Genomic DNA, 21716 nt, shown 5'->3' with positions numbered 1-21716 from the left:
TTTACCAAATATATAACGAATTCCTTCTTATTCTCATTCAAAGAATAAATTAAACCAAGAACAAAATGTACAATTTTAATGAAATACATATTTTGTATCGTGATATTATTGTGTTATCATTTTTCTCTTCATTTTTCATATATTATGCTCAATAATAATTCAGTACTTTGTTCAGTAACTTAAAGTCATCAGTTGTCTTATAATAAAATAGTCAGTATTTATTCAAATGAGTACTTTATATAAAATGGAATAAATAAAAATAACCTATCCTATTTTACTTTTGTAACATGAATAGAACCCCAGAAATCCAAAATCCCGTTAAATGCAACAAGATTTTGAAAAAAAAATGTGGGAAAACATAAAAAAAACATGTAACGACTGAAGAACTTATTTATTATTACATAAAATTATTTTTACAATTTAATTTTGTTTAAAAATTATTGAGTAGCAATACTGTACCTGTATTGCTACTAAGTTCTGTAATACATATTAGATTAAAATGTAAAAAGTTAATTGAGTGAAATGTAAAAAGCACAATGTAATTACTGTAGTGTAAAGCACTGCTCCGCAACCTTTTCTCACCTGCGACACACCAAAATTCTACCTAGAATTCCGGGGCACACCTAAAGTTTTATTTCTATTGATTTAGCTTTTAATTTGTAGCACTCTATTTTAATTTATGCATTAATTGTTAAATCAAACACCGATTTTTTTAGTCACCTTGTTTTTTATTGTTAAAAAACATATAAAATTTTTTATTGGGACAATTGTTTCGCCTCGCATTTGATTGAAAATGCCATAACTAAGCGAAACAATTGTCATAATATTAATTTTTATGTGTTTTTTCACAATAAAATACAACTTAGTAGACTCAAAAAATCTGTGTTTTAACAATTAATACATAAAATACGTTGAAAATTGATGTATTCATAATTATTTTATAATTTTGAAATAAAAGACAATGTTATGAAAAACAATTTGTCATTGTGTGTTAACACACAATGACCAATTATTTTTGTATTTAATTACATAATGTTAAATAACAATTACATTGAATTTGGCCGCGGTACACCTGATACCTGCTCACGGCACACCATTGTGCCACGGCACACCGGTTGCGGAGCACTGGTGTAAAGTACTGTGTATGTACTGTATTGCAAATTTCTTGGGTAATTCGAACTTTTCTAAATCGGAACAGGCCATTTAATTCCCCAATTAGTTTGGATTTCCGTGGTTCCACCGTAGCTGTTTATTATTTATTTTTGTAGCTACTGACCTCTTTTATAAAATCATTGAAAATTTAAAAATTATGATTATAAATTTAGTGATTATCAATTTGTCCAGCACGCAGTTAAATAAAATATCTATATCTCGTACATACATATGCATGTCATACTTTTTATTATTTAATGTACGCTTGTTTTATTTTACAAATTTCTTTTTTAACATACTTTTTTTTGTAAGATTTATCCATAAAATAGAACTTTACTGTATTCATGGAAAAGTTTAAGTTGGTCATTTGCGTGATATTTGTTGCTGATGAATATTATAAATTCTTCTTAAACCTTTATCCACACAAAATGATGCGTAGGGCACTGCAACAAACATAAGCAGTGCTATCTTGATTCTTAAATACATGAAGGTAACCTTACCTGATCAATCCGCTCCTCAGGTACCAGTCCAGGGCAATATTAAATAAATATTACAGTGAAAAATCACATGTATTTATTTTTAATCCCCTGGGAATGGAACCCCGGGCCTCCAGCATGATAAGGACAGTTTTAAATTGTTGGGTAATACATCCAAAATTAAACAAGGTTATTGGATTGAATTCCACTTTTCTTTGGAAAAAGGAGCAGAGGAAGACCGAGAAAAACTTGGCACGATCAGGTATGCCAAATACTTGAAAGCGGTCAGGTTAGGAGTCGAAACAATCGGCGGGTGTGTATGAGGAGATGCATGAACGTGGAAGAGGCGAGGAATGTTTGCAAAGACAGAGTGGTGTGGCTTTCTATTCCCTTTGCCTACCCCTGCGGAGAAGCGGTGTGATAGTTAGTTAGTTAGTTTTGATAATACGTGATGCGTTTCGTCTTCTTAAGACGAAGTTTTAATAAGACATTATCAAACACTCATTGTTTCAAACTTTGTTTCAAACATTTTTTGTTTCGTCTTATTAGGACACGTTACGACTTTATAAGAAACGCGTCACATATTATGTATTATTATTATATATATAAAGTAGAATTCAATCCAATAACCTTGTTTTATTTTGGATATAGTACCCAACAATTTAAAGTAAAATTCTACCAACTGTCTGCAGTTACAATAAATAGGACAGTTTTTCTTCCCAGTTTTTTCTTTTCTTTTTAAGACATTAATTGGAGAAATTTTTCATTCTTAAATTCGCCTCATTATCAGGTGTCCTATTGTTATCAGCAGGATGGCACTTCGCATTGTCAGTCTCTAAAGACTGTCGAGGTTGATGACATTGGAAAAATTGACATAAGCGAGAAGTTGTTTTACTTACCAATTTGCTTTATGATTTGTTCAGTGGGATGGAATACATTGAGTGGATATGGAAGGAAACACGGTTATATGTTTTCAAAGCATTTTATTTATGACTTAATACCATTTTACTTATTATTTTGGTAATACATTTAGCTTTGAATAATCCAAATATTACACTTTAAATGAGGTAACCTAAAATATAAATAATACACATATTTCTTCTAGATTTAGTTTAGATAATATTTCATTTTCTAATTAAATAATTTATTTTGTTAAGCGGAAATGCTTTCTTGTAATATTCTCAAACAAAACTTCAAATGTCAATAGATAAGCACAGATTAGAATGAAATCATATAGCGAAACGTTTTGAAATGAGATTAATCAATTTCTACTTTTAATATAGCTGGGGATCAATGGTTTTAAAAAATGTAGGTACATTATTTATGTACATTTCAACAAGGCGATAAATAACTAAACAATTGATTTACTTTGTACAATGCTGGATATCAATGTGCAATATACAGCAAACAGCAAAGGCGTGCCTATTGGAAGAAGTGTTACACACAACTTATGATTTTAAATACCGAGTAAATTCACCATACAAAAGGATAATACTGATGAAGACAACATTCAATTACAAAAGTTAGGCAATTCCTTAAAATACAAGTTTTATAGATGCCGTACTTTCAAAATAGTTAGACAAAACATAGATTATTTATCCCCAACCATTACTGACTGTACAATCAAATTCATCTGTAAGATGAGAACCAGCTCACCCATGTTTGATTGTTACCTCAGATTCTTCAAATCTATCGTCCGTAAACATTATCCACTTGCCGTAAATCATGATTTAAAAAAAAAATGGAAGAAAGATGATTACATACGTTCATATATACTTTATTCGGTGACGCCACATGACGTGTGGAAATCGGTCACTATTTTGGATATTACAAAACAGACTCAAATGATAAGTGAATCAAATGAGTCACGTTAATATTACCTTTGTATGATGATAACTTTAACATTTACATCTAGTGAAATGAGCTTAAATTACACATTTAAATATGTATTTTATTATTTTGGTGAACAATGGTTATGTGGCAGGAAAAAGTGACTAAATGTTTAATTTTGAATTCATGAAAAAGTAATTAATTACACATTATAATGTAATGTATCAAAGCGAAATGTTTTCTTTTAAAATGTTACTTCTCTGGTTGGTGGAAATATAATGACTACAAATTCTAAATACATTAGTATACATTTATCTATTTGTGCAAAAAGCATTTTGATAACAAAAATAAATATATTTTACACCATTATACATATATACTTACTAAAAATATTACCCGTTCAAAAGAAAAATTAACATATTACTCAAAATAATGATTTAAAGGGCAAATAAATCATTAAAAAAATATCTAATCGTCTATTGGCAGTTAGTATGTCGAGTGTCCTCTTAGATATCAAGTGTGAATACTGGAGCTAAGCATGAATGTAGATGTGGGAGAATGGGTGATTCCAAACAAGGCAAAATATATACAATTAATGCGTTCTCAAAGGAGAGAATATATAAAGTTAATTTGATTACGCATAACTTAACGGGACAATCGCCGGATTGCTCGCTTTCCATTAAATATGTTTACGTATTGTTAATTCTTAAACATTTAATGTGAAGTTTGCAAACATCAATAGTCACATATGTTTTATATAAAAGCTGCACACTGTTTATGAGGAAATATACGCAATAAATAATTCTACACAATAATTATTCTAGAACCAACAATATTTCTATACTTCAGAGCTCATTTTTTTTCCATACCGGTTATTTTTCTAATCTAAACATATAGAAAACACCTTTAAGGAATGTTTATTTAGCTAAAAATATATGTATTTATTCAATCCTACATTCCTTAAATACCGATAAAATGCTCAAGAATTCCTTTTATGTATATTTCATTGCACAATCCCGAACCCTCTCTGATTACTTTACAAACTTTTACAACATTTCTGTTTAAGGAAATCGTATTTCTCTTTATTTATACTCAATGTACACTATTCAGATAACAAGTTAGCCCTCGGGTACCATTTTACAATCAAGCATCCGTCATACAAAACTACATAATATAATATAATACTTTCCAATTGTATTACATCTAAGTAAAATGATGTAAGTAAAAATATCTAATGCACTTGTTTGTAGGTAAATGAATAAACATTTGATCTTATTAACACATCAATTAACAACTATACTTAAAAAAAGTTTTAAGCAATAATTCAATACAGAATCAAATATAGTCAAGGCGTGGTGAATTAATCAATATAAAAAGCTTAAAACAGTAAATAAAAGTAAATATATTTTAATATGCATGATTTTATCAGACAATTACATAGTGCTTAATATAATGACTAGGTTATTCACTTTTATTAATAAATGCTTAAATGTATGTATTTGGTAACTAGAATGATACAGTTTTATAATGGTCCATACAATAAATATTTAGACTGAAAAAACATAGCAACTACGGGGGACATCTAGTACAATCTTTTTATGCTAAGTAAATATAACAAAAATATACATATAAATATATGAGAAATAAAACATTTTGGATTTATTAACATGAGCAATGATTAAATAGCTTTACAGTTAATACTCAATAAGATCATATTTTAACATTTTAACCACGCTCGTAAGGTAACACAATGTTTGACTAGAATAAATTATAATAAAATATCACAATGTTAATTTGTCGAGATAGTTATTTGACACTATTTTTAGTATCACGAAAGAAAAATAAATAAACATAACACTGTCATAACCAACGAAGAGATTCGTTACATTAAAATGTTTCTTTTCAGATTTCAGCAATAAGCGAACAGTATTAATATAGTTAAATCCAAATATATACATTATAGGAAAAAGTATGTATTCACATTCTTAACAAACAAGAAAAAAGAAACGTATTGATTTTACATGTTTCAAGCGACTATGAAATGTTATTTACATTATTTACTGGTTGACAGCCATATTTAAAGAGCATTTTTGACATTTTTTAAATTGTGACAATTTTCGTAGCTAAGATAACTTTAATATCAAAAACTACTATTGTCGCTAAAAGTAACAACCAGGAAGTTTGAGAATATAAAGTGATGAGAATGTCGGCTCACAGTAGCAGCGGAAAATCAAAGAATGCGAGCAGATTTTTATTTTATTTTTCCAACCAATGGAATCTGTATCTTAAACTTATGTCCCATTCTCTTAGTATGCAATTGCCATTATGGATGATCTTTATCGAGAAGCGCTTCTTTATACAATTTCAAAATACTGCAAGGAATTATTGGAATTTAATTCCGCTTATTTATTTTGATTAGCAAAGTTTACTTTTACAATGGCACTTTTTAGGATATGTCGTCAGTTAATTATGATCATTCGAAACATTCTCTGTTAAGTCACTCGTCGATTCTCAATTAAAAATGTTAAATTACACTCTGTTAACCTGCAGGTAATTTTTAAAAAATACAATCCTCTATAGAAAAATATATTATTAAAATTAATGTATCGAGATAAAAATATGCCATTTCATTTTCTAGTACTTTATCACAGATGCTTACAAAACCTAGTTCAATCACAAATTCAGTCAAGCCCTCCATAACCGTCTCATTCTCAAAGTGTACAGTATTGAAACCGGTAAAATATTCAATAAAAATGGTTAAATCTCCAGAATACAAAGGAAGTTAATTGCGAGTAGAGTTTTCTGTGCGAAAGAGTTTGAGTTTTCGTAGGAAATATTTGGTAAATAGGTAGAACAGAGTGATTACCTGCAGGTATGGCAATTAAACATAAGCGGGGACATATCGTGCGGGAGTTATGCACTTAATAAACCAATACAGATTCCATGGTGATTGTATCTCATTTCCCTTGCGTTGTCGTCGTGACTTGCTGCGGGGGCGGATTCTTCCTCGCTGACTTGGATCTGTCGGCATCAAACTTACAACGTGTATATAAAACAAGGATTGATTGGTTGAAGATGACACAATAAATATCAATGAGATGATGCTTGTTTTATACAACTGATATTAAAATAGAATTACATTTTTGAAATTATTATTTATCGTAATTTATAGTAAGTAATTTAAAATTGCCTTGAGAAAATAAAACTGTCATAAATATAAATAAATTATGTGCATATTTGACTTTTGACTTCTCAGAGAAAAGGTAGGAAACTTGTTGCTCAAATTAAATCAGTCTCAAAGTATATGAGAGCTTATAATTCATGTGTAAGTGTAAAATTTACTTCAATTGAACCTCAATTTAAATTTCAAAAACACATAAATATAACATAATTTCAAAAAAGTTTCTGCAGTTGGTTTGTTTTCGCTAGGAACAAAGAACAACAAAGTTGATTCAGTTTTGTTTTTGGATTTATATGACCCATCATATTTAACTGCCTTTGACACAAAAAAGTGCCACACATGCCTCTTTGACCTCTTAGTCATAGTTAGTTTATTCCTTACTTATAAAAGTATAATGCTTGAGGAGTTTCTAATGCAGGTTATAAAAAAAGTACATATAGATAGACAAATGGTAGGTATTTACAAAATTGTGGGTTTTCAATTGAAAAGTATTCTAATAAAAGATTCTAAGGAGCATATCTGGCAAGAGTCTCCGAGAAATATGCAAGATTGAAGATGTTGTTAGGTGGGGAAGGCAATGAAGAAGAAAATAATGGTATGTGAGGAGAATGGAATCATCCAGACACCCCCACATTGCATGGCATGGCTAACCCTAAGGTAGATGACTCCTGGGCAAAGCACCAAATAAATGGATTGACAGCTGGGGATCGACATCACCGGAGGCTAATCCCTCTTAAAAACAGGCCACAAGGCCTATTATCAAGAAGAAAAAAGTACAGTAAGAAGGTGGCAGCCATTTATTTTATAAAGCTCTCAACAGATGGCAGTTCCAACTGGCCTTCGAAAGCAATTATTGAAAAATACTATATGCACAACAGGTACAGTTGAAGGCAAGCGGGCAAGAGGACGGTCTCCAACAAGATGGACAGACCAAATAAAGGAATTAACCGGATCCTCGCTAAACGCTGCCATCAAGTTGGCCCAGGACCGGGAAGAATGGAGAGGACTTGTGCACCAAGTGCCTGACATTCCAGAAGACCACGACGCTCAGCATTGAGCAAGAAGATGAAGAAGAAGAAGAAAGAAGATATGCACAACTCTCAATTTTCCAGGCAATATGTATATTCATATACATCCCAGGAGGCTTGTCCCTATTAAAAACAGACCACAAGGCGTAAACCAAAAAGAAGAAGAAGAAGGAGAAGATGTATAAAAAATAGCAAATTACCTGATTTGTCCAGCAAGCAGCGGGTTGATGGCATAGAGCCAGTCGTGGACCTCCTTGTCCCCGAGGGTCTGCAGCAGGTAGCCGCGGTGCTTGCTGACCACGCTGAAGGTGTTGGGCATCTTCACCATCTGGGCCTGGTCCTCGGAGTACTCCACGTGAGCTGCGGCTAGGTTGATCACCGCCCTCTCCACCGGGTCCTTCTCCGTGCGGAAGATGAATACGTATGGTCGACGCACAACCTGTCAAAGGTTATATGAACATTACATAATCGTGGTTAGGCAGGAATACATATTTTTTTAACATGTGTGACTCAATATTGGATTATTGTGCCGACTGTAAGACACAAATTGCTACAATCGACACGAGAAGCCTCTGGATGAGCATATCATATCGTGGGTATACTGGCAAAAATCATTAACTCTAAAATCCCTGTTTGAATAATCCGTTATTTAAAGCTTTTAGCCTGAATAAAATACCCGCTATTAAACTTAGAGTTGAATTTACTTTTAAAACCACATAGATATGACATTTCAAACTACTGCAGTGTATTTTGCAAGTTTATAGAACATTGAAAACTTTATAATATGTATCATTAATTAAAAATTACATATTTTCAAGTTAACGTTTTTTGCCAATACACAGTATATTGTATATAACAAAACATATTTTCACCAAATGATGCATAAGTTTATCACTTATCAGTGTACTGGAGATATATATGAAAACTCATTTGCTCTTTTAATCATTCAAATAATTTTTCGGCATAAGTTTATTTGCTCAGTTAAAATTCATAACCATAAGTTTAGTTTTATTCATTTTAGTTTTATTCATTCTCCACTCCATACAAGAATAAAAAAATTAGGCATTCACATACATTCAGAATTTTATTTATATATCGTAGTCATACAGGAGAAAGTGACCAAGTGCATATTTTTACAAAAACGTGATCATTGACTATTTGATATCTTACTAGCTTAATATTGCCCTGAAAAAACCCCAAAGGATTTTAAACTTGTAAGTATAATATATTGACTTGTTAAAAATGACTAACTGCATTGATGTTTATTTTCTTGCCAAGCAAAGGTGACTTCAATGGCCCTCCTGAACATTTTACGTTTTGTCAGTTGGTCACTTTCTCTTGTACGACTACGATATGTAAACTCACATAGATGTTTGTAATGTAGTAAACATTTGTACTATTGATGCATGTTATTGCCATTATATTACATAAATGTGGAGTAACGTTTACATAGGAACCTACTTAAGTACAAAAAAGAGCTTGATAGCCATAAATGGAATATTTTTCCACACTGGCAACTCTTCCTCAAAAGATCCTGCTCTTCCATAGTTCTTGAGTATCTATCACTTTCAGTCTGATTGGATATTGATATTGTTAACACTTTTTTGCATTTCACTTTAAACTTTATTTGAACTTGACTGGAGCGTGGGTAGGTCCCAGACAAGATGGTCCAATGACATTAAAAAAGTGGTGAGAGGAAGAGAGAACTGTGGATTCCGAGAGGAAGGCCTTTATTCAATGCTAAACACAAGAAGAAGGCTGAAGTTAGGAGTAAGTAAGTATATCACTTTATAACATAAGGCTAAGAACGAAGGTAAGATCCAATAAGTAGTCTTACCACCCATCTCTTCTTCCAGCCGTGTGTCTTGTGCTGGAGGACGTTCAGGTAGCCCTTGCGAGCCACGGCGGCGCTTACACGGATCTCCTCGCAGTCAGGCACGTAGAGGGGCAGGGGGGCGGGCGCGGGGGCCGCGGCCGCAGGGGCTGAGCCGCCCCACATCTGCATGGTATGCTCCAGCAGCGCACGCTCCGGGGAACACAGCCTGGAAGGGATGACAAATTGATCAGACAAATCATTTAGTGTCTGTCAGGAAGCCTAGATGCTTCTGTATCAGATCCGAGAATGCAGTTTAGACAGAACTTATGTTAACCATTTCTTGTAATGATATTTTTATCTATTGGATTAATAGTTTAATTTTAAGCCTCCGATAATCTCTTTCCGTGTTCTGTTATCCAGAGTTTTTATTTTATCATTCCGACCAGACAAAAGGTTCGCAGTTTCACCTTTTCTCCACCCCGATACTAATAATAGCATGACGCATCACCATTTAAAACAATTTCACCTGCCGTATATCAAAGGCCCTGTCAGCGTTATTTAAAAAGGAGGCCTGATGTATTGTCACATTAAATATAAATCATTTAACATGACCTCAGGCACAGTTTCAACTAGTACTAGACTGTTTACACTACTGCAGGAAACTGACATTATCATTTTGGAGGAATTTAATTTAACATTTTCAGGTATTTTTAGAGATAGGGATTGTAAAAGTAGTAGGGATTGTAGATTTTAGGATTTTTTTTTGAAGATCATATTTACAAAAACCAAAATATCAATGATTTCATTCATAAGCTCAATAACACGCTAAAACTACAATTTTTTCACGTGTTTCTCACTGCATATAAATGAGTAAGAAGCTGAAATTTTCAATAAGGGAGTATCTCTATATTGAGGCTTGAATCGTTAATCATTAACTGAGGCAAAAATGATGAAATGCATATCACATGCCAATGTAAACTGAGAAAACTGAATTTTCCTAAAAATATCACGTTTTTTGCTGTTATTACTATATCATGATATGGAGTCTGTGTATAGGAAAGGTCGTAAAGAAATAAGTTTTATAAGTTTAAAATACTCAGTTTATATCATAGAATATATCACTAGGACCGCTCCCTTAGTGGTTTTTGCAGGAATTTATATTTAGTTCATTTACGTCAAATATTACAATATTTATTTAATTTATTTTTATTTTACATATATTAAAATTTACGATAATGTGACATTATTGGGCTTTTCCATACCAAGCGCATCCTTATTTCATAAATGATTTTTTAGTTACTTGTCTGTCAAGGGCTATGAATTGAATTGAATTGGGACTTACTCAAATGAACTGGCGCTTTGTATGGAGGACATGAGGCTCGTGGTTGAGGACATATCGGTGACCCCTTCATCCACGGGGGAGGATGGAGATGCGGCCATTATTGTGTTCATATTTTCCTTCGGGTTTCCAATTCGACCTGAGAACAAAAATAATGGTACCAATCAATATACATAATACGGAAATACTTATCACTCATTGAAGGTTGGCAATCATGGTAATTTTTACTTTGACTGTAGCTGTTTCAAACAGTGACATAGTAGAACTACTTTCAAGGAAAATAATAAGTAAAAGAATTAGAAATAAAAAAAATGGTCATGAAAGATGAGAGAAATATAAGGGTCCCTGATACCGCCTGAAGCGTCATGAGATTTATGATATAATATATGTATGAGTTCCAAAATTTTTAGTGTGGTTGTCAATCATGGGTAGAGAACATTGAATATTTCCAGTGTGTAAAGTGATCACTTAGCCAGCCCATGATAGGTCAAAAGCCCTGTGAATATCCAGCCTTCCATATTCTTCTTCATCTATGTTGATATATCAATATGAAACGACCACCTTAACATTGCATCAATTACCACACTACTCAAAATTTCGATGTATGAGTTCCCAAAAATCACCAGTTTACCAGCTTATGATGGGTCGTAAGCCCTATAAATACCCAAATTTCCAAATTCTTCTTCGTCTATGTTGAGATGTCAAAATGTAAAAAAACTCCTAGGTGGAGAAACTCAGATTTGTGAACAAGGATTTCGACACGACCAAAATGCTTTGAGTGAAATGCTGCTTAGATAGTTTGATGACGTAAAGTGTTATTAGAATTTTCACTAGAGACATCATTGGTGAGATGAAGAATGTTGTAGGTAAAGTGTTGGTTTTTTTGCGTACCTTGTATGAGGCGGAGACACTTAGTGGCCAGATACCTCTCCCTGTCTGTCATCTCCCAGGGCTCGTAGAGCGAGGGGTCGGGGTGGTGGGGGGCGGGGGCCGTCTCCCCTCCGCAGTACACCACTCCCCCTCCGCCGCCCGCCTTGGCCTGCATGTTGCACGCGTCCTGTCACACAAAACACACACACGCATAAGAGACTTGGCTGTAATGGTGCTCGTTATAAATTACATAAAGACTCACTAGGGCATAAAGATAGGACTTAGTGGTGTCTTATTTAGAAAATCAGGCGCCGTGGCCTAGTTGGGTAGACGCTCGACTGTGAAACTGGCGTCGTGGGTTCGATTCCCGCCAATCACAAAATGAATTTAAGAAAGATTTATTTTCAATTAGTCTAGGTGTTTGTGATGTATTTTTCACATTTACCTTCCTTATCCTTTCCTACCTGCCGACAAGCATCTAAAATAGACGTTTTGCGGGTTATTCCTTTAAAAAAAAAGACAAGACGAATAACCAGGAATCAAACCTGGGATGGACAAAACATAATAATAGGTAAGGAAAATTTTCTTAGGCAACTAATAAATATTAAAAAAAGGGCGCTCGTTGCAAGTTTGGTGACTGTTACCTTCTCAGACTTGGTGAAGTCATGGATGTTGAGCGGAGCGGCATTGTTGGGGATGGTGGGGGGAGCCATTCTCTCTCGCAGCAGCAAGGCGTGGCGTGTGCGCCCGGTCTCCTCCAGCCTTGTCAGTTTCTCTAATTCCCACTGAAAACACAATTTTATTATAATATTACGAGTTTTAGGGAACTGAGATGGTATGGGCACATAGGATGTAGAGAGCCTGAACATATTGTAAACCAGACGATTGCTATGGATCTTCCTCTAAAAACATCTAAAGGAAGACCAAAAATTCATGGAAGCTGCAGAAAGATAACATGATTCAAAGGCATGGCCTAGGTGACGTTGTATACAATAGAAGGACCTACAACCCGAAGAGAGTTGATCCCAACAGTCTATAAAGAAGATAAGTTGTGATGGAGCTAGGAAGAAGTTGAAGATTGTGAGTTTTTGAACTTCCATAAAAAGAAAATTATTAATTCTTGGAAGCTGTAGCTTGTAATGAACATTAAATTTAAAAAAAGCGTGAGACTCTCACGCGTTAAAAGTTAAACTTTTTAGGTTCTAGAAACAGTAGATAGTATGCATGGCTCCCTTTGTATTTGTTGACGATTTTATTATTTCTAGATTAAAAGATGGTTATGACATTTTATTCGGGGTCTTGGGAGGTCATGTTATCCACCTTTAATGCTATTCGCCCAGCTCGAAACTCAATTTCATTCTAAAGTAGTGAAATAGTAGTTTTCATGTTTTTTTTGTTGTATTATGGTTTATTAACTTTTTTTTCATTGTCTCAAGGCTTGCAGTCTTCCTGCACTTGTCTTTTGCCAAATGCTAAATAAATGTTAACCACTGTTTTTAATGGACATTTTTAGAATGGGAAGAGTGGAGAGTGTAAAACATTACTTATGAATCAAACAAGGTATTTGACTAGTCTTCAAATCAGTTGAAAATTATATAAAGTGCCATTTAAAAAATTTAAATTTCACAATCTATGAGAAGTCACAAATGGCAACTACTGTAAACGAGCATTGTGGACATGAATATTGTCAATTTTACTATCAGTATGTGGAACATTTTAGTCTACCTTCATAGCTATTGAGAAGACAGTATTCCAGATTTGAAGAGTCCTTTTCATAGGATATGAGAAATAGTTTTTAATATAATTTTTATAGGATGTGTCGATCTAAATACCTGATGGTCAAATATGAGTGAATCTCCGCGTGGTCTCCATCCGTGAAGGTTTTCCTCTCCCCTGACGTATGTGCTGCTGGTATCCAGTACTCTGCGCTGCCTGCGCTGTACTCCTGAAATAAAAAATAAGATAAATGAAAAGGGGACAGATGTCAGATGTCATCTCCAGGATATACTGTAGGGCGGAGAACCAGACTGGAGGAGAGCCCCACCAGAAGACACCTTCCTGGCCTTGAAGACCTTTAAGAAGCTATGCCAGGAACGTAAAGTGGATGGAGAGTCTGGACCTGCACTTGTAACGTGGCCGAACAGTCTAGAGCACTCTGCACTTTTCGCCATTCGCCTTAGGAAAAGTAAAGTAAACAGATAAATGAAAGACTCTAAACTAGAGTCCGACCTAAAAGATTTCAGTTGATATAAGCATTGAAAGAAAAGGATTTACTAATGTGCCAATTGTGATTCAACTATACTTTATAACTTGCGTATATATTAGAATGATTAAGAATACAGATATGATATTTACTTTAAAAATAATTCATTAACACATTGTTTGTGGGAAACGCTTAAAACCATTTTTAGATACTGTTGGTAGAGAGCGGGAGACACTTATAAGTATTCTATTTGCTTACTTTTGATAGAGCACGAGACTTCAAAAAACATTTTACAGATTATAATTGAGTTTGCGGTTACTTGTAATTAGGTTACTTGTGATTAGGTTACTTGAGATTAGTATACGACCCTAATTAGGGTCAGGGTTGATAAAAAAAAAACTGCCTGAAAACAATGTGTTAATAATGATAAATAATTTATTGTACCTGGCTCCAGTGCTCGGTGCAGGCTGAGTTCGTAGACTCCGGTGAGCCTCTGCCCCTCTGTGGGACGGGCGCCCCCGCTGAACAGGTGCTTCAGAGAGCGGGGCCCGGTGCGGGCGTCGCGGCCATATATTACCATCGACAGGTCCTTGGTCACTATAGCGGGCCGAGCACAGTTCTCCAACTGAAAAAGAAATGATACGGTGTAGAAATTTCTTGAAAATATGTCAGTTTTTTGGTGATTAGAAATTTAGAAAGTGTGTAGGAAGAACTCACTTCTAAGTAAGCACTGAGAGTGATGTAGATAATTTCTCCACTTGCTGTAACGCGGTTAAGTAATGCAGAGTTGTGTAGAGAACTATCCCAAGCAGCTTCAAACCTGAAAGTAAAAGTGAAAATGAGTAAAAAAAATAACAGAATAATTTATTTTTTATTTAAAATAATAAAGCTGGTTGACTTAAATAATCTATAAAGTCTTAAGCCTCCAGTCTCCAGTCAGGCTTTATTTACAGAGTATTTTCGGAATTGATCAATTCCGATAGTAAGATTTAAAATACTCTTTCTTGTAAAGTAAGCCCAGATGGATTAAGACATTTTATATGAATTAAGCCGATAATATTAAAATATAATGTAATTTGATCCAGATTTTTTTATGTGTTGACAGAATAGATTATGCCCACCCAATATCTGCGACAGCAATCGCAGTAATGTTATCCTTAATCAAGAATAATGTCATAAAAAGGTATGTAATTAAAAAAATAGAGTTACTATGACGAACAACCATTTACTAAAGTAAAATGATGTCAAGGCAAATGCAACTTGTGTAATGTTCTTATCAAAAATATTGTGTCATACTAAAGGTTATAATATCAACATCAAAATCAAAATTGAATATGTGAGTAGCTATGTATAAAATAGTAAGTGAATTAAAAAGAAAACAGCTTGAACTCAAAAGATATGGTTTTGTTAACAGGTAAGAATTATTAGAATATGCATCAAATGTATACCTAAACATAGCACGATCATCTCCAGGCAGTTCCAGAGGTTCTCCGGGAAACAGTCCAAGAGACAGTACACACGATTCATTATCGTCTTCATCAGCTGGTTCCGGGCTATTCCGAATGCGACCTGGAATAAACATAGCATGGTTTTTAATACACAGAATCTATTAGTTCGCTGATAGACTTTTAGCTAGAGAAAGAGACTTTTAGCTTTCCAAGAGAGAGTTTTAGCTGGAAAAATAATGCTATATTTTGTTTTGTTGCAAATATTAGCACTAAAAATGGTATCTTACCAACAACAAGCTCCCTGACATCTTTCCAGCGAAGTTCTGTCTCCGGTTCGTGCACAACCGTGATACGAATACGACGTTGGATTCCTTGATGGAGCAGAAACAGTCCACGGCATGCTAGTTCATCGCTGTGTTCCACAACCTAAATAACCCAAACATTTCTGTGATAAACACAAATCAATTATGGTATTAATAGTTTTATTTCAGGTGACATATGATTTTTAATATATTATAAATCAATATATTAATTGAATATTAAAATTTCACAGTAGTGTGAATAGTAAAGAACCCAGAACTGAGCCATGCGGAATCTCATAAAAATTGGGCAAGATTGTGAGTGATACAAGTATTGAGAAACATATTAAATCCATTTTCGCGAGTTAACCCTTCACTGCATGACTGCATGACTGCATTGACAGTTCGTCTTCGAGAGACAAGTGAAATTATTATTTTGGCGTTCATAGCGCGTCTTTTGGCTAAATTACGAACTATATACGTGAGTTTTGAATGTATCTAATCAGTAATAACAAAGAATGGTTGCTTATATTTTTAAAGGACGTTTTAACACTAACTTTTGGGTATGTATCAAATTTGATACACTATGCAGTGAAGGGTTAAGAAGGATTAGGTTTCAGCGAAGGTCTGTTGAGGTTGTTTGCTAGTTATTAATTCTCTTAAGAACGGACACAACATTAATCTCGTGACTCCAATATTTATTCAATATTACCCTGGACTGGTACCTGAAGCGGAGTGCTGATCACCTTTCCTTCATGTTTTAAAGATTTATTTACACTCGCAAAATCTAATTACGGAATCCCACATGCCTTAGTTCTGGATCCATTGCTGTTCTGATCAATCTGATTGCGGAGATAGGCAAATTACCAAGCATTTTAGCAGTCAGAGCTCCAATTCGTCAAGCCTTGTGTATTATAAGCAAGGCATAATAACTGTGATTCCTCCATTAAAAAAGAGTCCAATATTCAGCTTAGATGCTGACCTGATGGTAGCAGTAAAGGCAGATAGTGAAATAGTGAGCTTTTATATCAGAGGGTGATGTCAAAAGTCTGCGTAATCGGAGGGCATGTATGACTAGATGTATGGATGTGAAGGAGGCAAGGAGTGTATGTCAGGACAGAATAGTTTGGCAGTCCATCCATCTGCCTTACCCCTGCGGTGAAACGGCGTGATGGTAGTAGTAGTTATATCAGAGTTTTACTTGCATTCCGAAGATGCAAGTAAAACTTTGTAGTAGTAGTTATATCAGAGTCAAGGGATCTTGCATCCCTTGACTCTTGATGTATCACTGCGACCATATTCGGACTATTGTGACCTCTCTCTGTATCATAGCTCACTCTCAAGACCTACGTGAGTCATATATGACTCACAACCTGTCTCAGTGATAGGAGCTTCACCTTCTCAGAGTCCAGTAGTGGCTCTCCAAGGATGTGACATTTAGTGTATCCTAGTAAAGTTAAATTATAGGTATATTATACATATTTAAATTATAGAGAATGTGAATAGGTTTTACGCTATCCTTCATACAAAATCTGCAGACTGGAGAATCATACAGTCCAATTTTTTACAAGTGCTTCCTCAGTCTGCAGTGTCCTGTAAAGGTCCGGATAAGGATCCTTATTTGTTTCTTAGCTTTAGAGCTACTGTGGTGAAGAGTTATACTTACAGCTGGGACATATTCTCCGTTGGGTGCTAGTTCGCAGATCTCGAACCACACGAGCAGGTCGTGCTTGGAGTGCAGGTGGCAGGGGGGCGCGGCGGCGGCGGGCGGGGGCGCGGCGCCGCGGGGGGAGCGCACGGGCTGCGAGATGGGGATGGAGGGGGGCAGCATGCGCTTGGGGGGCGCCCGGGCCGACCACGTCACGTCCTGCTTAGCGTCCTGCCAAACCACAACCTTCCACCGTAAAGACAGTTTAGTCCGCACTGAGGTATCATTCAGACACAAGGCTTAATGCTATTCATTTCAAATTGTAGCAGAACCTCTATAATCCAAACGCCGAAAATTTACCCTCTGTTCGGACTAGTGGAGAGTTCGATAACAGTACAGAGAATCTGTAGGGTATTTTTATCAAATAAAACAATATATTGTTGGGTAATATATCCAAAATAAAACAAGGTTTTTGTTGGATTGAATTCTACATTTATTTATGTATATTTTAATACATGACGCGTTTCGTCATGTATTAAGATATACATAAATAAATGTAGAATTCAATCCAACAAAAACTTTGTTGTATTTTGGATATATTACCCAACAATTCAATATGGAATTCTACCAACTGTCTGCAGTTACAATAAATAAAACAATGTATTGTGAAATTTCACATGTATTTATAAATTTTACAAAGAAATAAAATATTTTAGTTAGTCGAGATTTATTTAATGACAAGTAAAAAGGTTTGTCTCGCAATTTATGTAAAGCACATTCTCTGGCACCGGAATATTCACTTGGTCAGCCTATTCTAGGCATGTATTTAAGGTAGACACGGCGCTTGAATGTGGAATACTTGCTTCTGCTTCAGCGTCAAACGATTCTTCACTTTCGCCGTGACATTCTTGTTTTACTTGCCTTATTATTTCATCTACATTTCCGTTTTAAAGAAGCGATGAATGGGTGTTCGGATTACAGAGGTGTTCAAATTAGCAAGGGTTTGGATTATAGAGGTCCTGTTGTGTTATGATTTGTACTTTGACTATATTCACCAGCCTGATTGATTAGTCACGACCATAATCACACAAGTCACATGACCATGGTCTAGACTAAAAATTTGATGACAAACAGAGATAGACTAAATGCTCTTTGGTTGTCTTTCCTTGTCGTCAAATGATTAGTTTTGCCCATGCTCTTTTAACCAGTTGATAAGAAGTTGAAATAATCAAAGTACTATTTGTAATAATTAAAAATAAACACCACTCTTCGTGAAAACATAAATTTATATTTTATTTATCAAATGGGTGAAAGAAACTTGAAAAAGATTTACCCGACTTTAGAATCAAGAAACAAAGCCATATTTCGAATCTGCAATAGTAAAATTGGAGCACAAAATAATTTTACTTTGGATAAGAGATCAATACATCTCCACTTGTAATGGTTTTTGACTTTGAATTTATATTTTTCTTACTACTAGTATCTGCGGATACGATCCCTAAAAAGAAAAATATTACAATGCGTGTGAAGTATCAATACTAAACATTGATTATGGTAGACAGTGTGCTTCCCCTTTTCAAAGAATTTTTTAAATATTTTCAATGTTTCACACGCATTGTAATATCTTTTTATGCAATACGTATGCTACTGTTATATTTAACATATGGCGCTGCTACTGCAGTAAAAAAAACCATTTGAAAAAAAACATGTTTTTTATCTTTCACAAGTAAAACATCTGTCACAGATATAAAAAAAACAGGATATAATTCAAATGGAAGGTTTTCAAAACAGTCAGTAAAAAAACATTAAAAGATTTAAGATTTTGAACAACATAACTTTTTAAAAGAACATAATTATTTAAATAGATAAGCATCAATTTACCTTGTGCAATGGATGCTGCTGGTAATGCCCAAATACTTTGAACACAATAGGTTGTGTTTTGATGTAATCCAGGAATGATTTCGTAACTGGCACGGTTATCTAAAACAATAATTAATGTTATGTGAGAAAAATATGAATATTATAATTTTGCAGTATAAATAAAACTCAAGATTAAGGATGTAAACTTACATTCTGCACATGGTAGAATCCAAGAGGAGTCCCCTTTCCTGTGTTCTTAACGGGTTCTGTAGAGAAAGCTTCATCGTGACGATGTAGGAAACTGTAATGAAAATATATTTGTAACAAATGGAAATTATAGTCGTGTGTGAATGAAGCCATGTTATTTTTTTGAAAATGTAAAAGACATAGATGACAAGATCAATCAAGCAGACGGGTGCATTACATATGACATACCTCTTTTAAATAAGGTATGAAATTAACCGAATAGAAAAACATATTGTTATTACACAGTAATAATAGGCTTCTGATATAGTTTTATTAAAATTAAACACTTGAATAATCCACTTTATCGAGTTTTATTTTTATTTACGACTAGTTTTGAAAACGATAATTGTTTTCATCTTCTGGTACAAATTAAAACTATATTCTAAACTATATTCTGATAAAGTATTTCTAAAAATTCATATAGACCGAAGATATTTTTTTGTTAAAAGGAAAACAAGAAAAAAAATCACTTTTGGTGAAAAGTTACATAGAATTATTATCATTATCTATTCTTTAAAAGAAATGATTGGCTAAAAGTAATCAGTACTGGCTTGAAACACGGTGTACAATAAAATTTTCACATTCCATTAATTAATTTTTTACTGCAATATTATAAACATATAAGGCACTGTACGTTTAAAAATAAATAAAGAAAGATATATAGATATCAGAACAATATTGTGGGTGGATAAATTATAATTCGATTGGCATTAAAAGGGTATTAATATTTGTATAAAATACACTAACTTGAATTGGCAGAAGACATCGGCGTACTCGGTGGAGATGCCCTGGGCTTGAAGGACAGTCACCCTGAAGGTGATGTCTTTCCCGGGAACCAGGTGATCGGGAAGATCTTCCTCCTTCAGCTCGGAAGCGACTGAACTATCACCACGACCGCTGTCTGCGTCACATTCCAATGCTAACTCTGCAAGATAACGCAGAATTAATAAATTGTCGGAATATTGCGTATATAATAAGGCATTATGGGTGCAATTCTCTTAGAGCTTTTTAACCATTTTTAAACAGATCCTTTATAAAACTTTCCTATTGCTGAATCCCACTTACAACAAATTGTTCCTTATCTGGACTGAGATCCCAAGTTACGTTGTAAAACAAGCGCATTTTAACCCTGTATTTCATTCTTAGCATTAAGTTAAGACAGAGGCTACGGTGCACTATAATACGGTGCACCTTTGGTACCTATCTATTGTTGTTTTTTAAAGAGATAAAACGCAAAGCCTCTACTTTAAGAGCCTTGTCTGCGGGTAGGATAGCAAGGAAAGGGAAGGTAAATGTGAAAAATTTATCACAAACACCCAAACCAATTGAAATTAAATCTTTCTTGAATCGAACTCGAGACTCCAATTCTGCAGTCGAGAGTCTACCCAACTATGTCACAATGTCTGTCAATTAAACATTTTGATACTCGATTAAGTTTATTAAGTTTAACACACATATGCTTTTATAATTTTTGCCATATCAAAATGGTCTTGCCTTTTATATAAAAAAAATAGGTTAATTTTCGTTTTCAATATATGTAATTTGCGCATGGGCAAAACTGTTTAATATTGGAAAAGTTTGTAATGCTGATATTGTTTATATTTGGTTTTTTGATATATTCACTTTTACAATGTTTCATTTATATAATTTTGTTACACATATTTAAGGAATCTGTTCTAGGTGGAGTTCTTTTATGGAATTGATGAAAAATTATGTGAACTATTGATAAGTATAAACAAAAAAAATATATATCCAAATGGGAAAAAGTAGTCCTGTTTGATTTAAGTTTTGGTAGGTCAGGATAAAAATATTTTTGATTTAAACGGAATAGAGAATTGCACCCATGTCAAAATATTAGTATAAAAGTCAGCTTACTATCTAAAATACCTTCAATCTTGATTGAATCTTGTCCCTCCACAATCCTGTCCTCCAAATTATGCTGATTATTTTTCTCATTCAAAGCGAGAGTTTGGTTCATGTGTTTTTTGGACTTTGTAATAATTTCATCATCAAAGGATATTTTAGCCGACTGTTTCACTCCGTTCACAAAGTCGGCATTTTCCTCTTCCACCACTGCCTGAACAGCGACCCTAAGGTATCCCTTGACATCTCCCTTCTCGCTTACGATGGCCACTTTATGTATCAGAGGCACAGGGTACAGAAGGTTGGAGAGATAAACAAAAGACCTGAAAACAAAAATTAATTAAAAAATGGGTTGATGCTAAAATTCACTCCGTTTTGCTGATTTAATTCCTCAGACTGCCCGGATTTTTTTTTTGAATGATGAGCACTTTAAAGACGAAGGAATGTATGTATACGC

At 34.2% G+C, this 21716-nt stretch overlaps 1 protein-coding gene across 18 annotated transcripts in view; it reads right to left on the bottom strand.

The window, feature by feature from the left end:
• Positions 1-2594: 2594 nt before the first annotated feature.
• Positions 2595-21716, bottom strand: part of unc-104 (kinesin family member unc-104) — a 121137-nt gene continuing 102015 nt past the window's right edge. For 10 of the 18 annotated variants that reach the window (XM_088268609.1, XM_088268651.1, XM_088268670.1 and 7 more), the window contains 16 exons: positions 21272-21582; positions 20144-20321; positions 19361-19451; positions 19172-19270; positions 17309-17536; positions 15631-15769; positions 15344-15464; positions 14613-14715; positions 14340-14520; positions 13525-13637; positions 12337-12477; positions 11714-11879; positions 10826-10961; positions 9505-9709; positions 7868-8106; positions 2595-6493 (listed from right to left, as the gene is read on the bottom strand). In XM_088268609.1, coding sequence (XP_088124735.1) covers positions 6340-6493; positions 7868-8106; positions 9505-9709; positions 10826-10961; positions 11714-11879; positions 12337-12477; positions 13525-13637; positions 14340-14520; positions 14613-14715; positions 15344-15464; positions 15631-15769; positions 17309-17536; positions 19172-19270; positions 19361-19451; positions 20144-20321; positions 21272-21582 — 2605 coding nt within the window. In that variant the 3' untranslated portion in view covers positions 2595-6339. Of the gene's footprint in view, positions 6494-7863; positions 8107-9504; positions 9710-10825; positions 10962-11713; positions 11880-12336; positions 12478-13524; positions 13638-14339; positions 14521-14612; positions 14716-15343; positions 15465-15630; positions 15770-17308; positions 17537-19171; positions 19271-19360; positions 19452-20143; positions 20322-21271; positions 21583-21716 lie in introns of those variants that run through there. The other 8 variants (XM_088268678.1, XM_088268687.1, XM_088268601.1 and 5 more) reach the window with 6 other exon arrangements.

This window comes from Brachycentrus maculatus, unplaced genomic scaffold (assembly GCF_059751285.1).
Source record: "Brachycentrus maculatus isolate JH-2025_06_01 unplaced genomic scaffold, ASM5975128v1 h1tg000024l, whole genome shotgun sequence".
Taxonomy (NCBI): domain Eukaryota; kingdom Metazoa; phylum Arthropoda; class Insecta; order Trichoptera; family Brachycentridae; genus Brachycentrus; species Brachycentrus maculatus.
The sequence above is the reverse complement of the archived record's forward strand: the minus strand, read 5'-3'. Positions and strand labels throughout refer to the sequence as shown.